Source organism: Monopterus albus, unplaced genomic scaffold (assembly GCF_001952655.1).
Source record: "Monopterus albus unplaced genomic scaffold, M_albus_1.0 scaffold98.1, whole genome shotgun sequence".
In the NCBI taxonomy this organism is placed as follows: domain Eukaryota; kingdom Metazoa; phylum Chordata; class Actinopteri; order Synbranchiformes; family Synbranchidae; genus Monopterus; species Monopterus albus.
The window spans coordinates 3,505,194-3,529,294 of record NW_018127978.1 but is presented as its reverse complement, the minus strand read 5'-3'; the positions used below and the strand labels follow the sequence as shown (position 1 = coordinate 3,529,294).

General features: G+C 40.4%; 1 protein-coding gene across 1 annotated transcript in view; it reads right to left on the bottom strand.

Annotated features, from left to right (window-relative positions):
• Positions 1-6,265: 6,265 nt before the first annotated feature.
• Positions 6,266-24,101, bottom strand: part of ptk6b (PTK6 protein tyrosine kinase 6b) — a 41,491-nt gene continuing 23,655 nt past the window's right edge. Inside the window, exons 5-8 of the mRNA XM_020609165.1 lie at positions 16,123-16,284; positions 8,754-8,935; positions 8,515-8,668; positions 6,266-6,968 (exon numbers count right to left, since the gene is read on the bottom strand). Of these exons, the coding sequence (XP_020464821.1) occupies positions 6,775-6,968; positions 8,515-8,668; positions 8,754-8,935; positions 16,123-16,284 (692 nt within the window). The 3' untranslated portion in view covers positions 6,266-6,774. The remainder of the gene's footprint in view (positions 6,969-8,514; positions 8,669-8,753; positions 8,936-16,122; positions 16,285-24,101) is intronic.

Here is a 24,101-nt window from a genome sequence, read left to right as displayed (position 1 = left end):
AGCCCACTGTGAGATCATAACAAAATGTTGGCTCTGAAAAGAGGCCCTCACACTTGATTCTCCAGGTGTGACCAAAAACCATGCTTACTGTAAGTACTCTAGAGGGACAAGCAACCTCTCACTCATAACTCTTCTTTTTGTCCTTTTTTATTACCCTTCTTTGTCTTTCACACTCATCACTCAACTTTTTTTTTTTTTTACTTGTGAGGAAGAAACATTGTATCACATGGAGACAGGATGTTGATGGAGGAGTGAAAGGAGAACTCTTCCAGTTAGGTGCTGATTAAAGTTTATGCAAATTGTCTTAAATATGTTTATGCTGTCAAGTATTCTGGTCATTTGTCCATGAGTTATTCTTTTAAATGTCAACTATTCTTTGTCTCAGTATTTCAGAGGAACTGGCCTTTGAACATTTAAAGGGGAGGGTGATGCAGACATGAACAAGAATTATACATGTATCCCCATTAGGAACATGGGGATAAAAAACCCTGAATAGCTGAAAAAACAGGAAAAACAGAATTCCTTGAGTGTATGTGGTTCAACCTCATGTGTCCTGGCTTTCAGAAAACAATCTGTCCTGTGTCCTGTTCTTCCTAGGCCGATTAACATGCATTATTTAGTTGAGGAGTTCACATAATCTGGATCTGCTGGTCTTGTCATGGCAACGTGTCTAATTTCAAACCTACTCAGGAGCAGGTTTCTTCATGGTAAACAAATTCATTTAAAAGGGACTGGAACACAAAGTCCGTGCAACTATGAATGTGATGTGAATACACAAGCCAACACATTGTCACTGGAGCAATGACATGCACCAAGAATAGGACTAGAGAGAGTGAGAGCAGATCCCTTTGGCCCAGCCCATTCTTAAAGACAGGCTGGTGATGGTACAGCCCTGCTCTTCAGAGATTCTCTCATACCGCCTCTCCTAGGCATGTGCACAGATAGAGCCCAGGTGGTGCTCAAGCACCTGCCCTTTTGTCAAGTGGCTTAAAACGTGTCCTCTTGGAGGGCAAATTTTTCTGTTTAATGTTTGTATTTTAATCTTTTAAACAATTTTCATTTCATAAGATGATGAAGGTTTGGGCCAGATTCAGACAAAAATTTAGAAATGATCTGGGTCAGGTTTGGATATGTAGGTCCAGCTTATGGAGGAAAACACCATACAAACTCAACTGCATCAGGCTTGGGTCGGGTTCAGATGCCACACTCTTGGGCATGGGCTGGGTTTGAACAGAAATATGCACGCCAATCCATGTTCTAGCTTGGCTTGAGCCTACAGGATTATGATAGTGGCATGGGTCTTTGGTGATTGTGGTTTATGAAAGGCTTCAGAGCGCTCTGTGCTGCTCTCAGACTTGGTGGAACCACAACACCTTCATACGTAAGTGTGAAGTGCAACTTGAATCTTGAGGGCATCATGCAGGATGGAGTGGATGTATAAGCCCAGGATGTCAGAATCAGAATCAGCTTTATTGGCCAGGTGTGTCGGACACACAAGGAATTTGACTCTGGTACATCAGCTCTCAATGTGTATGCAGATATCCCCATGCAAGGGGCAAGTAAACCAGCATAAGGCTGTGTAATATAGCAAAATAAGCAGTATTAACAGGCAGTAAACAATGCAGACAGACAAAGGAATGCTCATTGTGATTTCTTATAGAGTACTTAAAAAATAGAGACCTGTATGGATCTGAATAGTCTGTATAATGTACATTTACGGGTATTTCGCTGAGGGTTATTGTCCAGTCATACTGTCGCTGGTCAAGTGTTCATCAGAGCGACAGCCTGGGGGAAGAAACTGTTCCTGTGCTTGGTTGTCTTGATGCACAGTGACTTGTAACGCCGTCCAGAGGGGAGGAGTTCAAACAGATTGTGTCCAGGGTGTGAGGGGTCTGCAGTGATCCTCTCCACCCTCCTTTTGACCCGTGCAGTGTACAGGTCTTCCATGGAGGGCAGGCTCACATCAATGACCTTTTCTGCAGTCATGACTGTCCGCTGAAGTCTGTACTTGTCCTGTTCGGTTGCTGAGCCAAACCAGACAGTGATGGAGGGGCAGAGAACAGACTCGATGATTCCTCTGTAGAACTGTATCAGCAGCATCTGGGGCAGGTCGAACTTCCTGAGCTGGCACAGGAAGTACATCCAGTGGATGATCAGGGACTCTGTTGCTTGAAGCCATGGTGGTAGCTCCGCTCCTGAATGAAGACAATGTAGGCCTCTTAAACAACTGAAAACATCTTGGGGAAAACCTGGTCCGATTAGTAGAGATGGCATCCATCCCACTTTGGATGGTGTGGCTCTCATATCTAGAAATCTGGATGAGTTTATTTTACACCCTAACGTATGACAACCCAGAGTGGAGACTAGGATCCAGGATTGCAGTCATACATGCCTCCCTGCAGTTGCAAGAATAGTACAGCAGTAGCGGTTTGCTGAAGGAGTGTGGATTCCCAAAGAGGAGAATTTTGGCATCCCTTCATTGGCTTCCAGTGTCTTTCAGGATTCATTTTAAGATTCTTTTATTTGTTTTTAAGTCTTTGAATGGTCTTGCTCCATTGTATCTTGCTGAGCTTTTATTTCCTTATAGTCCCTCTCGGTGCCTCAGATCAGCTGACCAGCTCTTGCTTGAGGTACCGTGGGCCAGGCGTAAACTCAGAGGGGACAGAGCGTTTTCCATTGTGGCTCCTAAGCTATGGAATGCGCTGCCCCTTTACATCAGGCAGGCCGCCTCGTTGGCTATTTTTAAAACTTACTTGAAGACTCACTTGTATGCTTTGGCGTTTGATATGCTATGAGACTCTGTTTGGGCTGAGTTTTGGTTGATAGTATTTTGTTATTTTGCTATGTTGGTTCTTTTATGTTATTTTATTGGTATTTTAATATTGTAGTTGTCACGTTTTTAGATGTTTTGAATTGTATCTTATGTTAAGCACTTTGTTGGCCTCGGCTGTGTTCAAGTGCTTTATACAGTGCCTTGCGAAAGTATTCGGCCCCCTTGAACTTTGCGACCTTTTGCCACATTTCAGGCTTCAAACATAAAGATATAAAACTGTAATTTTTTGTGAAGAATCAACAACAAGTGGGACACAATCATGAAGTGGAACGAAATTTATTGGATATTTCAAACTTTTTTAACAAATAAAAAACTGAATAATTGGGCGTGCAAAATTATTCAGCCCCTTTACTTTCAGTGCAGCAAACTCTCTCCAGAAGTTCAGTGAGGATCTCTGAATGATCCAATGTTGACCTAAATGACTAATGATGATAAATAGAATCCACCTGTGTGTAATCAAGTCTCCGTATAAATGCACCTGCACTGTGATAGTCTCAGAGGTCCGTTTAAAGCGCAGAGAGCATCATGAAGAACAAGGAACACACCAGGCAGGTCCGAGATACTGTTGTGGAGAAGTTTAAAGCCGGATTTGGATACAAAAAGATTTCCCAAGCTTTAAACATCCCAAGGAGCACTGTGCAAGTGATAATATTGAAATGGAAGGAGTATCAGACCACTGCAAATCTACCAAGACCTGGCCGTCCCTCTAAACTTTCAGCTCATACAAGGAGAAGACTGATCAGAGATGCAGCCAAGAGGCCCATGATCACTCTGGATGAACTGCAGAGATCTACAGCTGAGGTGGGAGACTCTGTCCATAGGACAACAATCAGTCGTATACTGCACAAATCTGGCCTTTATGGAAGAGTGGCAAGAAGAAAGCCATTTCTTAAAGATATCCATAAAAAGTGTCGTTTAAAGTTTGCCACAAGCCACCTGGGAGACACACCAAACATGTGGAAGAAGGTGCTCTGGTCAGATGAAACCAAAATCGAACTTTTTGGCAACAATGCAAAACGTTATGTTTGGCGTAAAAGCAACACAGCTCATCACCCTGAACACACCATCCCCACTGTCAAACATGGTGGTGGCAGCATCATGGTTTGGGCCTGCTTTTCTTCAGCAGGGACAGGGAAGATGGTTAAAATTGATGGGAAGATGGATGGAGCCAAATACAGGACTATTCTGGAAGGAAACCTGATGGAGTCTGCAAAAGACCTGAGACTGGGACGGAGATTTGTCTTCCAACAAGACAATGATTCAAAACATAAAGCAAAATCTACAATGGAATGGTTCACAAATAAACATATCCAGGTGTTAGAATGGCCAAGTCAAAGTCCAGACCTGAATCCAATCGAGAATCTGTGGAAAGAACTGAAAACTGCTGTTCACAAATGCTCTCCATCCAACCTCACTGAGCTCGAGCTGTTTTGCAAGGAGGAATGGGCAAAAATTTCCGTCTCTCGATGTGCAAAACTGATAGAGATATACCCCACGTGACTCACAGCTGTAATCGCAGCAAAAGGTGGCGCTACAAAGTATTAACTTAAGGGGGCTGAATAATTTTGCACGCCCAATTTTTCAGTTTTTTATTTGTTAAAAAAGTTTGACATATCCAATAAATTTCGTTCCACTTCATGATTGTGTCCCACTTGTTGTTGATTCTTCACAAAAAATTACAGTTTTATATCTTTATGTTTGAAGCCTGAAATGTGGCAAAAGGTCGCAAAGTTCAAGGGGGCCGAATACTTTCGCAAGGCACTGTATATAACACAAAACAGGACAATCAAACGTGGACTATTAAATATCAGATCTCTCTCATCTAAATCTCTGTTAGTGAATGATTTGATAAGTGAACATCACATTAACTTATTGTGTCTTACTGAAACGTGGTTACAGCAGGAAGAGTATATCAGTCTAAATGAATCCACCCCACCTGGTTACAGTAACTGTCACATCCCTCGAAGCACACTATGAAAGTTTGCTTTTGGAGTCTTTCATCCACTGGATTAAAATACTATATACATCACACTTCATCAGGAAACCAGACAAGGATGCCCACTCTCGCCATCTCTATTTGCCACTTTCATTGAACCTCTAGCAGCAGCAATACAACAGAATAATACATCCCTTGAAGCACAGGCTGAGGTGGAGGTGTTGCAGCGATTTTTGACTCAAGCTTATTAATCAACCCTAGATCTAAACATAGTTATAACTCATTTGAAAGTCTCACTCTGAGTCTCTCACACCCAAACTGGAAAACTTAAACGCCAGTATTATTTGTTATTGTATACCGTCCACCTGCTCCTTATTCAGAGTTTTTAAGTGAATTCTCAGACTTTCTGTCTGATTTAGTGCTTAGTACAGATAAAACAATCATAGTGGGCGACTTTAATATTCATGTAGATGCTGACAATGACAGCCTCAACGGTGCATTCAATTCATTATTAGACTCAGTTGGCTTTTCTCAAACTAAATAAACCCACTCACTTTCACAAAATAATTTATGGGTCTGCAAAATCATTTATATATAAAGTAGGCAGACAAAACATTAATGCTACATAAAGATATACAGTTTTCTTTTAACCTGTAAATCAAACTATAAAGCAGTTTTTGGTTGAAAGACGATGGATTACAGATACACATTGTTTTAGTTCAAGGGATCACATTCTGCTCCACAGTGCTGATATAAACAGTAGGTGACATGATTACTCTTTGGATTTGCTGGTTGTACATTTACGTGATTGGACACATAAAAGAAGAATGGCTTAGATTTGAGAGAAACCTGAAATACTGAAAGGATATTTACTGTTGGAAAGTGAATGAATTGTTACTGATGCAATACAATACAAACTCCCCAGTTATTGTGCTGCCCCTCACTGGACAAAGGTAAATACTGCAGCTGGCAGGTAGCTCTAGTTAAGTACGTTTACTAAACCTGCAAGGCATTATGTTATTGCTGGTTACGTCATCATGACTGAAAATTACTGAAACTATCTACAACATCTGCTCTACTGACATTTCATCCATCACCAGTTAGAAGGAGGCTGTTAACAAAACAGTCAGTGTCCAGGTAGTAGTTCTGAAGCTTTCTTTGAGCCAATTGCATGATCTTCGCAAATAAATGTAGTTTGCCTTGTTATCATGGACAGACTGATGTTCCAATTTCCAGTTTTTGTGATCACTTTAAGATTCGCTTTATATTTGTTATCCATGTTGGCTTAAAGGTTTAGCTTTAAATTCATTTTTGTTCAACAGTAGTTGACAAAACAATCAAGTCACTTACCCCTTCCTACTCTGATGAAGATCATGATATGATTGAAAGCTGTGGGTGAGATTGTTTTGTCAAGTTTCCAAGGTCAGAAATGGACATTAACAGTCATGAAGCAAGACAAGCATGCATGATAATTCACATTAGCCTTGACTTTTTGGATTATACTATGTTCACCTCATTGCACATGACTTGTCAAGCTTCTTTGGTGGATGTGTGAGCCATTAGGTTGGCCTTTTGGAAGGATCAGTGCACATTTTTGGTCTGCACCAGCTCAGAAAACAGCAGAAAAAACACCCACCAGTTATTTTGCTTTAATAATAAACGTAAAGATATTCAGTGTGCCATGACAGGAGACTAAATAACTGTCCAAATTCACATGTTGCTAAAGCTGGAATGAGAGAATCATTGGCATTTAAAAAAAACTGAAATAATAAATCAATTATAAATAACAATTTTCTAATGGTTTTAGCTCAAGAAGCAAATATTATTAGATACAGTTGCATTGCAGTTCCAATGGGCAGAATTTAAAAAATTGGCATATTTGCACACTACAAACAGTCACAACAAAAGGCTATAAAATCAGTTTTGTTTTCTTCCCTTTGTTTTAAAGAGTCCTCAGCGAAAAAAATCACAATCCCTTCTTGGTGCCACACTGTCCTCCAGGAAGTTAGGTGGGCAACGAATCCATCTCATAAGAGTTGCTGTACAATTGTACCTTGAGGGAATTAAAGTCTGGCCGGTTGTCTGGCTCGGCAGCCCAACATTTCAACATGATATTGTAGAGAAAGTCGGGACAGTTGGCTGGAGCTGGCATCCTGTATCCTTTGGTAACCTGCAGGTACACCTCTTGGTTGCTAAAGGCTGAGGGAGAGGTGATAGGTGAGAGAAGAAAGTAGAGGGAGGAAGTACATGTGTATTAAAAAGAAATGCAGGTGTACTGAAGTGAAAGTTAACATTTGTTTCCACACCTGGCATTACACCTGGGAGCTTTCCCATCATATTCTTGTACAGCTTTAAAAAACACATAGCAAGTATAGTTTCATACACATCACTACTAAACTGTAAAGATGTAAAAATATATCTGCTAAGCAGAGTTGTTGGCTTTCAGTTCCCTAAACCTCTTGTGAAATCACATTTTGTAATTATATTCAAGCATCTAGAAATTTGAAATGAACAGAATGTACAGTATAGTTGAGAGGCCTACAAATCAGAAATTATATCTGCTGTTAGGAGTCTTATTGGGGCTGCATGATTAATTGTTTTAAGATAATTTCAGCTCAGGTCTCTATGCAGTTTCATTTCTGAGTGACAACTGTTCATGCCATGTTAGCAGGAAGATCCACTGCATCAAACCAAATGCTCCCAATTTCTCCCTAAGCTGCATAAAAAAATAGCAAGTGTGCATTACTCCTTTTGACTAGCAGAAGAAGAGGGGTCAGAACATTGATTTAAATGATAGGCTCACAGTTTATTAAGTCTGACAGTTGTCAGCTACAAATATGTAAACCGACACTGGTTTTGCTTAGTGTAATCAGTCCTGTTTTGGCCATTCAACACTCCCAAAATTCAAAAAATCATCCAAAGCTTAAATGAGGCTTCGTCCATCGCAGTCAAATCAAATTGGTATCCTCCAAAGTTACAGCTATGTTAGTAGAAATTCTCTCTTTGTGTTTTCTTGGACAGTAGTTTAGCTTCATTGGAAGGACAGTAACAAAATAGGGAACTATGCACTAAAAGGACTGCTGAAGTCAGAAATTTACTTCAGATTTCACACAAAGATTATTTAAGGCCAGAATGAACAAGGGTGGTGTTTACTACCAAGAAAATTTGATAAAATATACAAATTGTTCTGTGAAGATGGTTTTAAAACAGAGGAAATCATGAGCCGGCTCAAGAATAAAGTGTTGGGAAAAAAACTTGGGACAACAAAAATGTGTCAGAACTGGGGAAACCCAGGGATGGCAGGAAGTAACAAATACATTTTGTCAACCCTGGTTCTGATAAAAACAATGTGCTTATATTGTGAACACAGATGCTTGTGTGTTATTACCAGTAATAATCATATTGTTTATTATGTAAGACCACCAGAATGAAAGCTGAGAACAGTGGATAAATAAAACTCTGAAGTGTTTTCATCTAAACTGAGGACACCAAATCATGTCAGTGAAATAAATGAAAGTTTCATTGTGTAACAGACTCCTCGTAGCGCTTTAGACCGCTGTGTGGCACTGTTTTGTCTTCGATGACATAGACTCTGTTCTGGTATTCATGCAAACTTTGATCTGTCCAGAACAACAAGGCAAAAAATGTCCACAAGGACTTAAACTCGATACAGTATTTCATTTCATATTTGCATTTATCACTGGCTGATAAAGTGTTCTAACCCAAAAAATGTCACTCCACTAACCTGGGTAAGGAATACCTCCATAGGTGATAATTTCATAGACCAAGATACCAAAAGACCAGACATCTGACTTGATGGAAAACCTTCCATGGCTGATGGCCTCAGGAGCACTCCATTTATAGGGAATCTTTTTATCTTCTGTGACGTAGAATGGTTCCTGGAAGCAAAATTTCTTTGTCAAAACCTGCACTGTCATTTTTATTTTAAAAAGATACAAAAATCCTTTCTCTCTCCCTGCTTACCTTGATCACTCTGGCCAGACCGAAGTCAGCCACCTTACAGATGTAATGTTCTCCTACCAGGACGTTTCGAGCTGCCAGATCTCTGTGGATGCTTTTCTGCTCCTCAAGGTATGCCATCCCGTCAGCCACCTGGGCAGCCATGTCAGTAAGTGATGCAACATCTTGAAGTTGCCCCTCTGGACCTGAGGCACAACACCACCCATCCCACCACAGAGGAATCATCACCAAGGTTAAAACCCCAGAACTAAAAACCTAATAGATCTTGTGATTTTAATACATGCAATTTTCAAAGTCACAGTCTTTAAGATTTTCATTATACCCAACTCATGTTTAAATAGTAATAAGGTTGGCCATAAACTGTAATTATATCTCTGTGGATATAGCAGTAGTAATGTAGTAGTACTCCTAATTAGTGGTGGAGTCAGATTGCTTTCCTACAGCTGTGTCTATCTATCTAGTGAATCTCTGCCCTCTAGCCAACAAAATGGGTGAACTCCTTCTCATCAACCGGACTGACTCTGACTTCTCATTCTCTACTGCTCTATGCTTCTCAGAAACTTAATCTTGGACGGCACGTTACATCCTGCAACACCTTGACTTCCCAGAGACCTATGCACAGGCCCTCTTTCTGGACTTCAGCTAGACATTCAACACCATCATCCCGGACATCCTCCATTCTAAACTGACCCAGCTCACTGTGCCTGCCCCTACCTGTCAGTGGATCACCAGCTTTCTGACAGACAGGAGGCAGCAGGTGAGGCTGGGGAAAACCACATCCAGCACCCGGACAATCAGCACAGGTGCCCCCATGGATGACAGCTCACTGCTGTCTTCCCTCTACACAAACAACTGCACCTCAGGGGACCCCTCTGTTAAACTCCTAAAGTTCACAGGTGAAACAATGGTCACTGGTCTCATCCGAGATGGTGAGGAGTCAGCCTAGTGACAGGAGGATGAACAGCTGGTCCTGTAGTGTGGTTGCAACAACCTGGAACTGATCACGCCCTAAACAGTACCTTGTTTTTATTTTTCTAATGCACATTCCTTTTTCTTGTTTGCACATTCTTTTTCTTTTTTGTTATCTCAGTCTTATCTCGTTTACCTGTCTACTCATTGCCTTACAAAAGAACATTGTAAATACACAGAGAGCCACTGTATCAGAGTCAAATTTCACACGTGTCCAAGACACCTGGCCAATAAATCTGATTCTGATTTTGATTCTGAAATCCAGGGTCATGGCATGTGTCAAGAGGTGAAGCTTATGTTATCTGACGGAGCCAAAGTGCAGAGCTGTCAAAATAAAAGTAGTGGTTGTCAGCGACATCAGAACTTTAACAATGTTAGATGTGATTTATTAGCAATTTTTCACAATTACAAGTTAGTCCTTATGAATGAATATAAGTTCAAACCATCTTTAAATGTCATGATTAGTTTTGAATATTAGCAATTTAAGGTAGTATACCACCAATGTACTTTCCTTCTAAATGTGAGCTAAATAGTACATTTTTTTCTAGCTAAAAGTGTAATCTTTAGACAGGCCTACTTTGTCATTTAGCTCAAAGCACTAATGTGCCTGGGTACCGTCTCACAGAGCACCTAGCATGGCTGTAGACTCCTAGCAGGTGTTCAGACTGAGTGCACTGAAACACAGTTAAGAGGCTCACTGATCTCTATAAATAACCTGGATCGCTGACCCTCTACCAAATTTCGTTGGAACCATGAAGCCACCAGATGTTGCCTGTTTGCCATACTGGTCTGCTGTCCAGTCACACACAATATGACCCTACTGCATTTGGTGTCACTTTTTGTCAAATTTCATTTGAAAATAAAGGCAGCTATGGCTTATTGTAAGGCCTATGAGTGCACCAACGAACATAGCATCACAGCTTTCTATTACTAATACCCTAAACCATCTGTGTCACCACTCAAGTATATTCTTTAGTTTAGCCAGGATCATTTGGAACTGTCTTTTGGGGCCATGCAATACTTCAGTGGTACAAACAACAATCTGACCAATCATCAATTCATGGCAGCGTAAAAGTGGCTCATCATGTGGCATGTCATCAAGTTGTCAGGAACTGCCAATGCGAACAAGATCACACCACTAGTCAAAGCGCAACCTACTGCATTACGGACTTTGTCAGCGCGACACTGTTGATGTGTACCATCGACCTCACAGCTGTCAGTGCATTCAAGAAGGGAACCATCGGTTACATCAGTGGCTTTGTTGCTTGCAAGATGCAGATGTCCGTCAAGTGTCGAAATTGTGTCACTGCCCTCACTGAGCATGCTGATGAGTCCAAAAGCCACCAACAACTGATCCACATGAAGTCCAGGGGTGGTCTCATAGTTACATCCAATAGCTTCTACCATGTGTGCCTGGAGAGAGAGCATATTTTTCAAAACTGGCAGTGTTCCACCATCCGCAAATGTGACTTCTGACATTGTCACTACAGTTCTCTGTCAGTTGGGACGGTCAGCATTTCCAGACCTGCTACAACACATGCAATCATGTGTTTTCATTGGTCAAAAGCATTTCCAGTTGCTACACCAAAGTCCGTATGCATCAAATCACCAAGCAGTACAATGATCGCCTGAAAAGGAATCGCAAGAACAAGGAGCTGAGGAAATTGATCCTATTTCAACACCAGTGAATGCAGGACTGTGAAGTGATCTTTTGTATATGGCCCTGTATATATCTTTCATCACAGATCACAGGAGTGACAACTTCCTTCCTTGCTTTGTTTACATTTGCAACCATGACGAAAGAGTATACCAAGATGGCAGCATGAGGGCCAATCAGGGATCCAGGTTATTTATCAGTGAGATCAGTGAAGGGGCTGTGTTGGTGTTGGGGGTGAGGGGTTGTAGTAGGAGAGTCATGTAGGAGTGTATGATATGGACAAGTTGTTACAAGTCCAAAGATGTGAGTGGCCTCATTCACACAAACCTAAACAAACACCAACAGTAGGAAATAAACTACTTGCTATTGATATTATGCAACACTGACAGTTGGGGAGTCGTACAAATTCCTGGGTTCCACAATCTCTCTGGACTTGAAGTGGACAACCAACATCAGTGCCATCATCAATAAGGTGCAGGAGAGGATGTACTTCCTGCATCACCTCAGGTAGTTTAACCTGCCTCAGGACCTGTTGATTCAGTTCTATAGAATAATCATGGAGTCTGTTCTCTGCATTTCCATCTCTGTCTGGTTTGGATCAGCAACCAAACAGGACAGGAACAGACTCTGCAGAAAAAATCATTGGTGCCAGTCTGCCCTCCATGGAGGACCTGTAAACCTCATGGTTCAAAAGGAGAGCAGAGAAGATTTCTGCAGACCCCTAACATCCTGGACATATTCTGTTTGAACTCATCCCCTCTGTATGGTGCTACAGAACAGTGTAAACCAAAACATCTTGACACAGAGATGGTTTCTTCCACCCAGGTCATCTCACTTATGAACAGGTAGTCTGTGTTTTAACTTGTGTACATTTTTGACTTCTGGTTTCTTACTTGTAGTGTGGTTTCATTGTGATTATATATTTCCATGCACACCAGAAGACGTTGGACTGGAGTCAAATTCCTTGTATTTCTGATAATATTTGGCAATAAAGTTTATGCTTATGCTTATCCCTCAAAGCACAGGCCGAGGTGGAGGTGTGGCAGCGATTTTTGACTCAAGCCTATTAATCAACCCTAGACCTAAACATAGTTATAACTCATTTAAAGCCTCACGCTGAGTCTCTCACACCCAAACTAGAAAGCTCCAAAGCTAGTTCTATTTGTTATTGTTTACCGTCCACCTGCTCCTTATTCAGAGTTTTAACTGAATTCTCAGACTTTCTGTCTGATTTAGTGCTTAGTACAGATAAAATAATCACAGGGGGTGACTTTAATATTCATGTAGATACTGACAATGACAGCCTCAACAATGCAGGCTGTTCATTATTAGACTCAGTTGGCTTCTCTCAAAATGTAAATAAACACACTCACTGTTTTAATCACACCTTTGATCTTGTTCTGACATATGGCATCGAAACTGAACACTTAATAGTTTTTCCCCATAACCCTCTTCTGTCAAAGTTATGGCACATGGCCTCCCTTAGTGATTTACCGAGCTACATATAAAAACATGCCATTCTTTTGGACCACCCCTCCAAATTGCTATTTTTTATAATGCTGTCAATTTCAACATCTTACTTCATAATTTAGCAGCCAAGTCAATCTGAAAAAAAAAAACTGGACTAGATTTCTAGGTCGAAGACGTTTCACCTCTCATCCAAGAGGCTTCATCAGTTCTGACTGACTGGTGTTGAACTGGAGATATTTATCCCCCTCGGTGGTGTTTCAGTCCTTTGAAGGCCAACAATGTCCCCTAACAACTGAGTCATTATAGCCCAGTATCGTTGAGAGTCGTTACCTGTCTTTGAACCTTCACCTGTGGACTGATGCCTATTGTCCTGGTGGGCATGTTTGGGCAGAGATCTCAAAACAGGATTGTAGATGGATGACAAGTTGTGTCTTAGTCCACCACCCCTATTTAGTGAGGGGTGTTCTATTTTTACAAAAATAGCTTCCTTAATTCCTCCCTCAAACCAGTGATGTTCTCTGGAGAGGATCTGGACTTTACTGTCCTCAAAAGAATGTCCTTTGTCCTTTAGGTGGAGGTGGACTGCTGACTCTGGTCAACTGGTACACTTGATACTGTTGCCCCTCTGAAAAGGAAGGCAGTAAAACAGAGGAGGCTAGCCCCGTGGTACAGCTCGCAGCTCTGCTCCCTGAAGCAGGCATCACAAAAACTGGATAGGAGGTGGAGCTCCACTATGTCAGAAGAATTTTTCTTAGCCTGGAAGGATAGTTTAATAACATATAAAAAGCCCTTCGTAGTGCCAGAACCACATATTATTCATCACTGATAGAGGAAAATAAGAACAAGCCCAGGTTTCCTTTCAGCACTGTAGCCAGGCTGACAAAGAGCCACAGTGCTGTTGAGCTTAACATTCCCTTAGATCTCAGCAGCAATAACTTCATGAGCTTCTTTACAAATAAAATCACAACTTTTAGAAAAAAATTAATCAAACCATTCCCACAACTCTCAGACATGAAAGAACCAACTCTCAGTCTCAGTTCAGGAGGCAGACACCCTCGCTACCTTTAAGATTATACTTAAGACTTTCCTTTTTGATAAAGCTTAAAGTTAGGCCTGGATCAGATGACCCTGTATGCCCGAGTTAAGTTATTTAACCAAGGTTCCACCTTCAGCACCTTCGGCTTAGCCAGTCTACATTGGAGGGGAGCAATGGAATCCAGTATATCCTGACAGGTGGAGGTTAAAAGACTTAATACTTCCTCAGGATCCATGGAGGAGGACACATCCCCCATCAGATACAGACCAGAATTTTTAAAGCAAGTAGAAAATTCTCCTGCTGTTGAAGAGGTGATTGTATATCCGGTACCAACAGGAATAGAAGGTTTGTCAAACAGTGGCAGCACATTAACATTGAATAACACAGGGAAATGATCAGAGAATCAAGAGTCGCATATTTCAGTAATAAAAACAGGCAGCCCATGGGAGATCACAAGGTCCAGTGTCTGTTCTCATGTGTAGGGCTATGCACCGACTGAGTGAGGTTAAAAGAGTCAATAATACTTAAAAAGTCTTTAAACAAAGGGTCAGTTGGGCAACATATATGAATGTTAAAATCACCAAGGATTAAAAGCCTATCAAACTTTGGCAAGATAAAACCCAGGAGATCAGGTAGCCAGGCTGACAAAGAGCCACAGTGCTGTTGAGCTTAACATTCCCTTAGATCTCAGCAGCAATAACTTCATGAGCTTCTTTACAAATAAAATCACAACTTTTAGAAAAAAATTAATCAAACCATTCCCACAACTCTCAGACATGAAAGAACCAACTCTCAGTCTCAGTTCAGGAGGCAGACACCCTCGCTACCTTTAAGATTATACTTAAGACTTTCCTTTTTGATAAAGCTTAAAGTTAGGCCTGGATCAGATGACCCTGTATGCCCGAGTTAAGTTATTTAACCAAGGTTCCACCTTCAGCATAGCCGGTCTACATCGAAGGGGAGCAATGGAATCCAGTATATCCTGACAGGTGGAGGTTAATAGACTTAATACTTCCTCAGGATCCATGTATGAGGACACGTCCCCCATCAGATACAGACCAGAATTTTTAAAGCAAGTAGAAAATTCTCCTGCTGTTGAAGAGGTGATTGTAAGTCTGGTACAAGCAGGAATAGGTTTGTCAAACAGTGGCGGCACATTAACATTGAATAACACAGGGAACTGATCAGAGAATCAAGAGTCGCATACTTCAGTAATAGAAACAGGCAGCCCATGGGAGATCACAAGGTCCAGTGTATGTCCTAGCTCATGTATAGGGCTATGCACTGACTGAGTGAGGTTAAAAGAGTCAATAATACTTAAAAAGTCTTTAAACAAAGGGTCAGTTGGGCAACATATATGAATGTTAAAATCACCAAGGATTAAAAGCCTATCAAACTTTGGCAAGATAAAACCCAGGAGATCAGAGAACTACTGAATAAAGTCCTTATTAAATTTAGGAGGACGATAAACCACTACATACAGCAGTGGTTGAGAGAGTTCTATCACAAACAGCTGTAGTTCAAAACTTGAATAAGTGTCCACTTTCAGCTGGCAACATAGAAAACAGTTTTTGAAAAAACGTGTCACAAGTGTCAGCTGAGATTGGCTCCAGCCCCCCCCCCACGACTCTATTCAGGAATAAACAGTATAGATAATGGATGGATAGAAAGTGGTGGGGGCATGTTCTCTGCTAATTTCACACTCACACTCCATCATGCTGGCTACTGCTCTGACTCTGTTATGTACTGATATCACAAGACAGCTTTTCACCTCGATGATAAATACTGTCACATTTTAATATCACAAGATCTTGTGGCACAAGATCTCATCTCACCCCTATTAATAATGTAATTTTAGAATCAGAATCAAAATCAGAATCAGCTTTAATTGCCAAGTATGTTGATCATACAAGGAATTTGTTTCCGGCACAGAAGCTCTCAGTGTGTATTTATGCAACACACAATAGAATAGTGCAATCAAAGGCAGGGGAAGGGAGAAGGAGGAGAAGGAGGAGAGGCAGTATTTATTTATTATTTGAGAACAGTTTCCCCAAGTATCAATGTCCAGGCTGCTGAATTAAAAGAAACTCACTCAAATTTTAGATCACACCATAAAGGCAAAGGTAACCAACATATGCCGAGTGTTTTACTCTCCAACCCTAACCTTATCCCAGGATGTAACGCTTGTGACAACAACTGGTTCTCACAAAAAACAGAAGGAGGAGAACACTGAGGTTTACCTCTGAGGAAGCTGAGCAGGCTGCCTTTCTCCATCAGCTCAGTGATGATGTAGTAAGGTGTTGAAGCTGTGCAGACAGCAAACAGACAGATGAGATGACGATGCCGGAGACTCTTTAAAATCTGAACTTCCCTCTGAAACTCCCGGTGGTTCAACTCTGAGTCTACAGAAAGAGAGACAGAGAGAATTGAACAAAGAACAAGAAGAACAAAGAAAATGGAAATGAAAAAGAGGAACACAGACAAAAGAGGAACAGGGGAGAAACCCATACAGAAAATTGAAATCTAGAAAATCACATTGGAATATTGACCATTTAACAAATATGACAAACTGCAAAATGACTCACAGCAATAAAGCTAAAGTTGGCATTTTAAAAACTGTGTCAAAAATGGGATTTTCTTTGTTTTCCAAGTAGAGCTACATTAGAGTTTTATAAATGTAATGTTCATGTACAGTAGCACAGTGATTTGGTACCTTTTTGTGTTTTTGATTATAATATGCTAATTGGTATTCATACAGTGTGCAAAGTATGCAACCTGACTTTGTGCAGCTCTAGTACACTATCGAGAGATGCATGAGGGAAATATCTTTGCATGCTGCTTGTGAGATCACTGTGGTTAAAGTTCAACAAAAGGGATTTGATCTTGAGGTTTGAAGCTGGGCAGACAATGTGCACTATTGTTAATCTTGTATGTTGCATGCTACTCACAATACAAAATTAATAAATGTTAGAAAAACCAAAAAATTAAACAGAAAACTAGCCATGATTTCAGTGTTCACAACGAACCTAAGCATTGAACCCCCGGTTGATTTTGTTCACTGATAATTGCCGTAAATCAAATAAGATGACATCATACTCAACAATGGTGAAAAAGAGAGGGAAGCAGCATTACTTTGTGTACTATGAACAGAAATGAGAAGTAGCACTGTAGCTGATCCCAGCTGACATTGGGCACGAGGCGGGGTGCACCCTGGATAGGTTGTCAGTTTATCACAGGTAGGGATGGGAACCGATAATATGTTGTTGATATCAATTACATTATCAATTCTGCTTATCAGTCCAATTCTTTACTGATTCCTGATCAGTTTTCTGTATTGAGAAAAAAGTAGGCCTACACAGGTTTTCGGCACCAAAGGAGCTGATTTATCATTTCTGAACACAGTGTAGAATGTCTGCCTAATAATATTTGAACATGTTAAAATAAATTACAATACTTTATGCAGTGCGTTACTCCATAAAGCACTGAAATCTATGCCAACTAATAAATCACATGGACCTGATGGATTCCCTGCTGAATTTTCTAAACACTTCAATCCATCTGAAATAGATATTCTCCTAAACAACATAAAATTACCAACACTATCTGATACATATGAATACGGCAGCTTTGACACTCCTTTTGAAACCCAATAAAGACCCAACCCACCCTTCCAGTTACCGTCTGTCACTTCTTAACACAGATTTAAAAATTATCACCAAGGAATAGAGACCGTTACTCCAGTAATAATCCATCCAGATCAAACAGGCTTCATTAAAAGTAGACATGCTTCAGATAACACTGTAAACTATTTAACTTAATCAACCTTGCACAACAAAAACAGACTGACATCATAATTGTATTATTAAACGCAGAAAGAGCATTTGATAAAGTTAACTAGACATTTCTCTTCAACACACTATGAAGGTTTGCTTTTAGAGTCTATCACCCACTGGATTAAAACACTATATACATCACACTTCATCAGGAAACCAGACAAGGATGCCCACTCTCACCATCTCTATTTGCCACTTTCATTGAACCTCTAGCAGCAGCAATACAACAGAATAATACATGCCTCAAAGCACAGGCCGAGGTGGAGGTGTGGCAGCGATTTTTGACTCAAGCCTATTAATAAACTCTAGACCTAAACATAGTTATAACTCATTTGAAAGCCACACCCAAACTGGAAAACCCAAAAGCCAGTTCTATTTGTTATTGTTTACCGTCCACCTGCTCCTTATTCAGAGTTTTTAACTGAATAGTCAGACTTTGTCTGATTTAGTGCTTAGTACAGATAAAATAATCACAGTGGGCGACTTTAATATTCACGTAGATGCCGACAATGACAGTCTCAACAGTGCATTCAGTTCATTGTTAGACTAACTGGCTTTTCTCAAATTGTAAATAAACCCACTCACTGTTTTAATCACACCTTTGATCTTGTTCTGACATATGGCATCGAAACTGAACAATTAATAGTTTTTCCCCATAACCCTCTTCTGTCTGACCATTTTCTATTAACTTTTGAATTTACATTAATGGATTATACTCTGTGGGAGAATATTCCTCTATATCAGATATCTGACAATGCTGTTATCAAATTTAATCATTGCTGCAGCATTCTTACAACCCCCTGCCAGCTGTTGTGCTTATACATCAGTGACACTGGCCTCTTTTCCTCTCTCCTTCTCTCTCCTCAGTATAAGGTTGTTGGCCCCAAAGAGAATGAAGATGCAGTCAGCTCCCCTACCAACACCACCCCCACTCAGGAGAACCCACCTTTCTGAATGTATCCCTCCTCCTCCTCCTTGCTGCCACCTCCCTCACGACCTGAGACTGTACTGTTCTCACCTCACATTGCAGAGTCAGCCCTGACATTTGACCCTCCGCCTCACTGACTTGCCACTGCTCATTTTCCTCGAGTTCTGTTCATGATGCCAGAGGTGAAGGACTCCTGGGTTTGAGATGGGACAAGCGTACCCTGCCGGTCCCACTGCTTGCACCACAGCTTCCATTCTTCTGCCACCCTGTTGAGGAAAATTTTTGTTGTCTAAACCTGAATATCTTAAAAGGCCTTTCGTTAGTATATCACCTCTGCCTATTTTCACTCCCTCCCCACTATGATCCTCACCTGTTTTAGTTCAAAATAAATCAACACTCAGCTGCTGCACTCTTCAGATGCCTTTATGAACAGGTTTGCTTTGATCAGAAAGTCACTTAAAGGCTACAAAGGCATTATACCCTGTACTAAACTAAATGATAAAGTTTGTCTTTCATTCTGGGATAGAGATTTCCCAAAGGTGCTGCTGAAATTGTACATGAAAAATTAACCTTGCAGTGTATTTGGGCCCCAAAGCTTAGAAACTAGGCTATCTGCAGAGTGAGTGTGGAGGGGGATTTTAGGGCCATAAGCAAGATGGTTTACATGCTAAATCTGCTAGTTCTCTTCTTGCTTCTTATGTCTTCTACTTAAATGTGTTGCTACAATTTCTCCACCTTCTTCTCAAATATATACCTTTTGGTTCACAACTCTGCGGTTGCCCATGATGTGGACACAGGCTACACTCACAGGTTTGACCGGGGGGGGGGCGGCAGGATCCAGACCTACTACTGCTGCATGCATGTGCATATCTCATCTCAGTTGTACCATACCAAGCGTGCAAAAACAACTGAGGTCTCTAGTGACACCCTAAAACCACCCCAGGATGTAAAAACAAATCATTTGTATTATAAACTATTTTACACTGCTTTGCATAATGTTTTTACATAACTTTTATCAACATGTATAAATATATATGAATAACTATATTGTCACTAGTGCTGCCGAAAGATAGTTATCAGGTTGGGAGGTTTGAAAATAGCAGGGGGAGGCTGAACAAACTTTCAAAATATGGAAAATGAAGACATTAGTCAGTTTCACAGATATGAGTTATTATCTGCCGTTTTTGTTACAAGTACATCTGTGGTCTAAGAATGTTTCCACATCTGTGAAACTGACTCATTAATGAGCTGCAGTACTTTGTACCTGGCTGAGCACAAGACAAATTAGGCCAAGACAGGAAAGAACGCAATCAAACTGGTTTCACTGGACAGACTGGGGCAGTGCTTGATTTCACATGTGCTGCTGCAGCATGTTCACATCACCATTTGCAAGTCAAAATCAAACCAAGCACTTCTCAAGGGTTGAAAGTGGTTTGTTCCCTTCCTTTTGTTGAAACGCGCATCTCAATGTGAGACGCTGCTTTGGTGTGTACACTACCTGAGGAATGTCAGTGCTTCTCTATTGGCCTTACTCACTTTAAATGGTTCACCCATTACAATTTAGCAGATAGAAAATATTTTTTGTTCTCCCTTTTAAAGTTCTTTTGAAGAAAAGGGGGGTTGGCATTAACTTATTTTGAGTTTGACAGAATGTATTATATAAAACCAGCTGGCTGCCATAGCAGAAGCCCTGCCAACAACACCTTAATGTACACGAACGCACTCCTGTTAACGTACACTAAATGTCCTCACAGACACATGTTGCATGAGGCCAAACTAACAAAAAATCAGTTTCTCTTATTGCCTATACCGCCTGTACTGTCTCAGCACATGCAGAGCAATTAAACAGAATCTCTTAAAGCCTACATGGCCTCAGAAATGACAGTGAAGTTGAGAGAACAGATTTGGTGGCACTGTCACTTTTCTCTTGAAAGTAGATTAAAAAAAAATGAAAGTTGTACTGTAGATATTTTTTTTCCTGCCGTTACAAGGACAACATTGCCACTAGTTGTTATAAAATTTTACTTTGTTGGCTAAATTTCACACCAAAAAGTGTACTGCTACCAAATGCTTTCTGCAACTTGTGAAAAAAAACTGTCCACTTTGACTTTTTGGTAACGCCAAAAACCTGCCACTGAAGCTGACTTCAGTGCATTGTCTAAAAATGTCACACAAATAGAAATATAAAATGTCCCATCAAACTGCTTCAAAAACCTTTGCCAGTGTGTTACATCTTAAGTGTCATTTACTGTTTTGCTTGTTTTGATCACTTTGGTAGTTAATATATGCCTGTTAGGTGAACTGTTGTTTCTTTTGGCTTTCCTTCTGTTGGGAGGGGTGGACTCGTACAAATAACATATCTTTTGTAAATTTGCCATCAGTTTAAAAACAAGTTGCCACTATTTATAAATCTTACAGAATCTCTTCCTCTGAATCTCATGGAATCCGACTTTGTTTTGCCAAGATGGAAACATAAGAAATATTAACCTGTCAGTCTTTTACTTCAGAATTGACTCCTATTTTTGTTACACCAAGTGAAGAAACTTGGTAGGGAACGGATCTCACTCTGTCACTGTGGTTATCCCCCTGGGAGCTGGGGGCTGTGATTACTTATTATGTTTCTATACCTGTTGGTTCTAAACAAAGCTAGATCCTTCAGAATGGCTAGAGTTGAGGTCTTTTACAGCGTAACAGTCTAAGCAAATGATTTTATTTTGGCATTTTAGAATTAAAAGTATTTAAAACCCAGGTTCTCTGTGTAGTAGTAATGATAATTGCTTGTGGTTCCTAGAGTCCACAGAAGTAGAAAAGGAGGCAGAGCCTTTAGCTATCAAGCTCCTCTCCTATGGAACCAACTCCCAGTCTCAGTTCGAGAGGCGGACACCCTCTCTACCTTTAAGATTAGACTTAAGACTTTCCTTTTTGATTAAGCTTATAGTTAGGGCTGGATCAGGTGATCCTGAGCCTTCCCTTAGTTATGCTGCTATAGGCCTAGACTGCTGGGGGCCCCATGATGCTCTGAGTTCCTCCCCTCCCTTCCCCTCTCTCTCTCCATGCATCTATATGCCACCATTTCACATCCACATCACTAACTATGTGTCTCCTCTCTCCCGTAGTGTGTCCTCTCTCTCTCTCTCCCTGTATCTTTCTACAGGTAGTCCTGACTCTGGAGCTCTAAATTTCTGATGAGCAGTCACCAGCCATATCAACCTCACAACTGTTTGATTGTTTGTGGTGACTTGTTGCTTTTCTTCTTTTCTCTCTCTATCCACTCACCCCAACCGGTTAAGGCAGAAGGCCGCCCACCAAGAGCCGGGGTCTGTCGGAGCTCCCCACTGTCGCCAAGTGCTTGCTCAAGGGGGATTTGTTGGGTTTTCCCTATGTAATAATATTGATAACGGTAAGGTCTAGACCTTACTTTGTAAAGTGTCCTGAGATGACTTTTGTTGTGATTGGGTGCTATACAAATAAAATTTGATTTGATTTGATAATAACATCAAAGGAATATAAGATACTAACTCACAACATAAAAGTATTCTCTATGCAGATTATTTATTATTATATCTACAGGACCCCTACAGTTCACTTTCTCCATTCTCTAGCATTTCCAAATACACAGTAAACTGGAATAAATCCACCATATTGCCACTCTCTGAAGATGCCTGGGATTCTGCAGCTCTAGACTGCCCCCTTCCCCTCCACACTGACAACATTAAATATTTAGGTATCGGTATCTCCCCCAGCCGGTCAGAACTTTTTAACCTTAACTACACTCCCCTGCTAGTCCAGGGTCCCTCTCTCACTCATTGGCCAAATTGCTACAGTCAAAGTGAAAACTTTACCACAAATTAACTACCTGTTTTCAGTGCTTCCGACAACATTCACAGATAAATGGCTCAAATCACTTGATTCACTTCACAATTTTACTGGAATAACAAGAAACCCAAAATGTCCTTGTCAATACTTCAGAAGAAGAAATCAGAAGGTGGCCTAAAAGCACCAAATTTTCAACTTTGTTTCTTAGCAAATCAACTACAATATTTAGTTAAATGGATTCAGAAGTACAGTTATAATAGCTCATGCATAGAACTAGAACAAAATAAATGCAGAAATACTTCAGTTGCACACCTTGAGTATGGTAATACTCAATTAAGAAAATGAACTATTGTAAAAATATCTCTGCAACTCTTACAGCCTGGTGGAAAGCAAACAAAACTACTAAATCATCATTAACACCATGTAGATAGACTCCAGTTTGGCACAACCCTGCATAACAACCACTTTCCAACATGGCAACACAAAGGAATCACTCACCTTCATCATCTATTTGAAAACAACCAGTTTATACCATTTAAATTAGTCCAGAAGTACAGAGTTGGGAGAGGAGAATTTTTCCAGTACCACCAGTTAAAATCCATAATTAAATCAAAGATCAATATAATCAACAACTCACTACAACCTTCCATGCTAACTAAGATAATGAAATTTACTAACTCAAAGATGATAATATCTAAACTTCATAAACTAATGTCAAATACAGATACAACAATATTAATACCAGTGACTAAATGGGAAAAGGATTTGTTGCTTCCCCCTAGCCCCGACTTCTGGACCGAGATCTGTAATAATATTTTTCCATGACTACCAATATAAACTTACAGCTTATACAATACAAGACTATTCACAGGACTCACATCACACAAGGTAAAATGTTTAAAATGGGTTTTACTGATACAGATACTTGTTCACAATGCACTGTGGGTTGCACCAATGATTACTTTCATGCTACTTGGACCTGTCAACCCGTTTACTCCCTCTGGATAGCAGTGACAGAGAAACTCTCCACCATCTTGAGCTGTAGAATCCTCCATGTCCATCACTCTGCCTGCTCGGTAATATCACAGAAGTCAACCACCTACCGATTAAATATAAAAACCCACTTCTTATCTCACTAACTATTGCCAAGAAACCAGTCTTCCAAAACTGGAAATCTAAAAACTCATTACACATCAACCACTGGACCAACCTTCTCATAGAATACATCACACTAAAGAAAATATCATCCACCCATAAGAATAATATACCAACCTTTACTGACACTTGGAATCCGTTTCTAACCACTTTTAACTTAAACCAGATACCTGAGGCCGAGGCCATGCACATACCCACAAACTCCTAGAAATATAACAAACTGCTTTTATTTTATTATGTTTGTCACTTTTCCCTTGTCACACTCTATTACTTATTATTATCTTCATTCCATTATTATAACTGATGGGAGTACTGACAGTGTGGCTGTTAGTTTTGATCATTATTACTATCTTTACTGTTGTTGCCCTTATAGTTGGACTACTATGACACAAGGTTCCATGTCCTCATTTCTCATTGTCCTTGATACTGTTTCGTGTATATCACACCTATCAATCAAACTAGATTAACAAAGAATATAACTTATCCT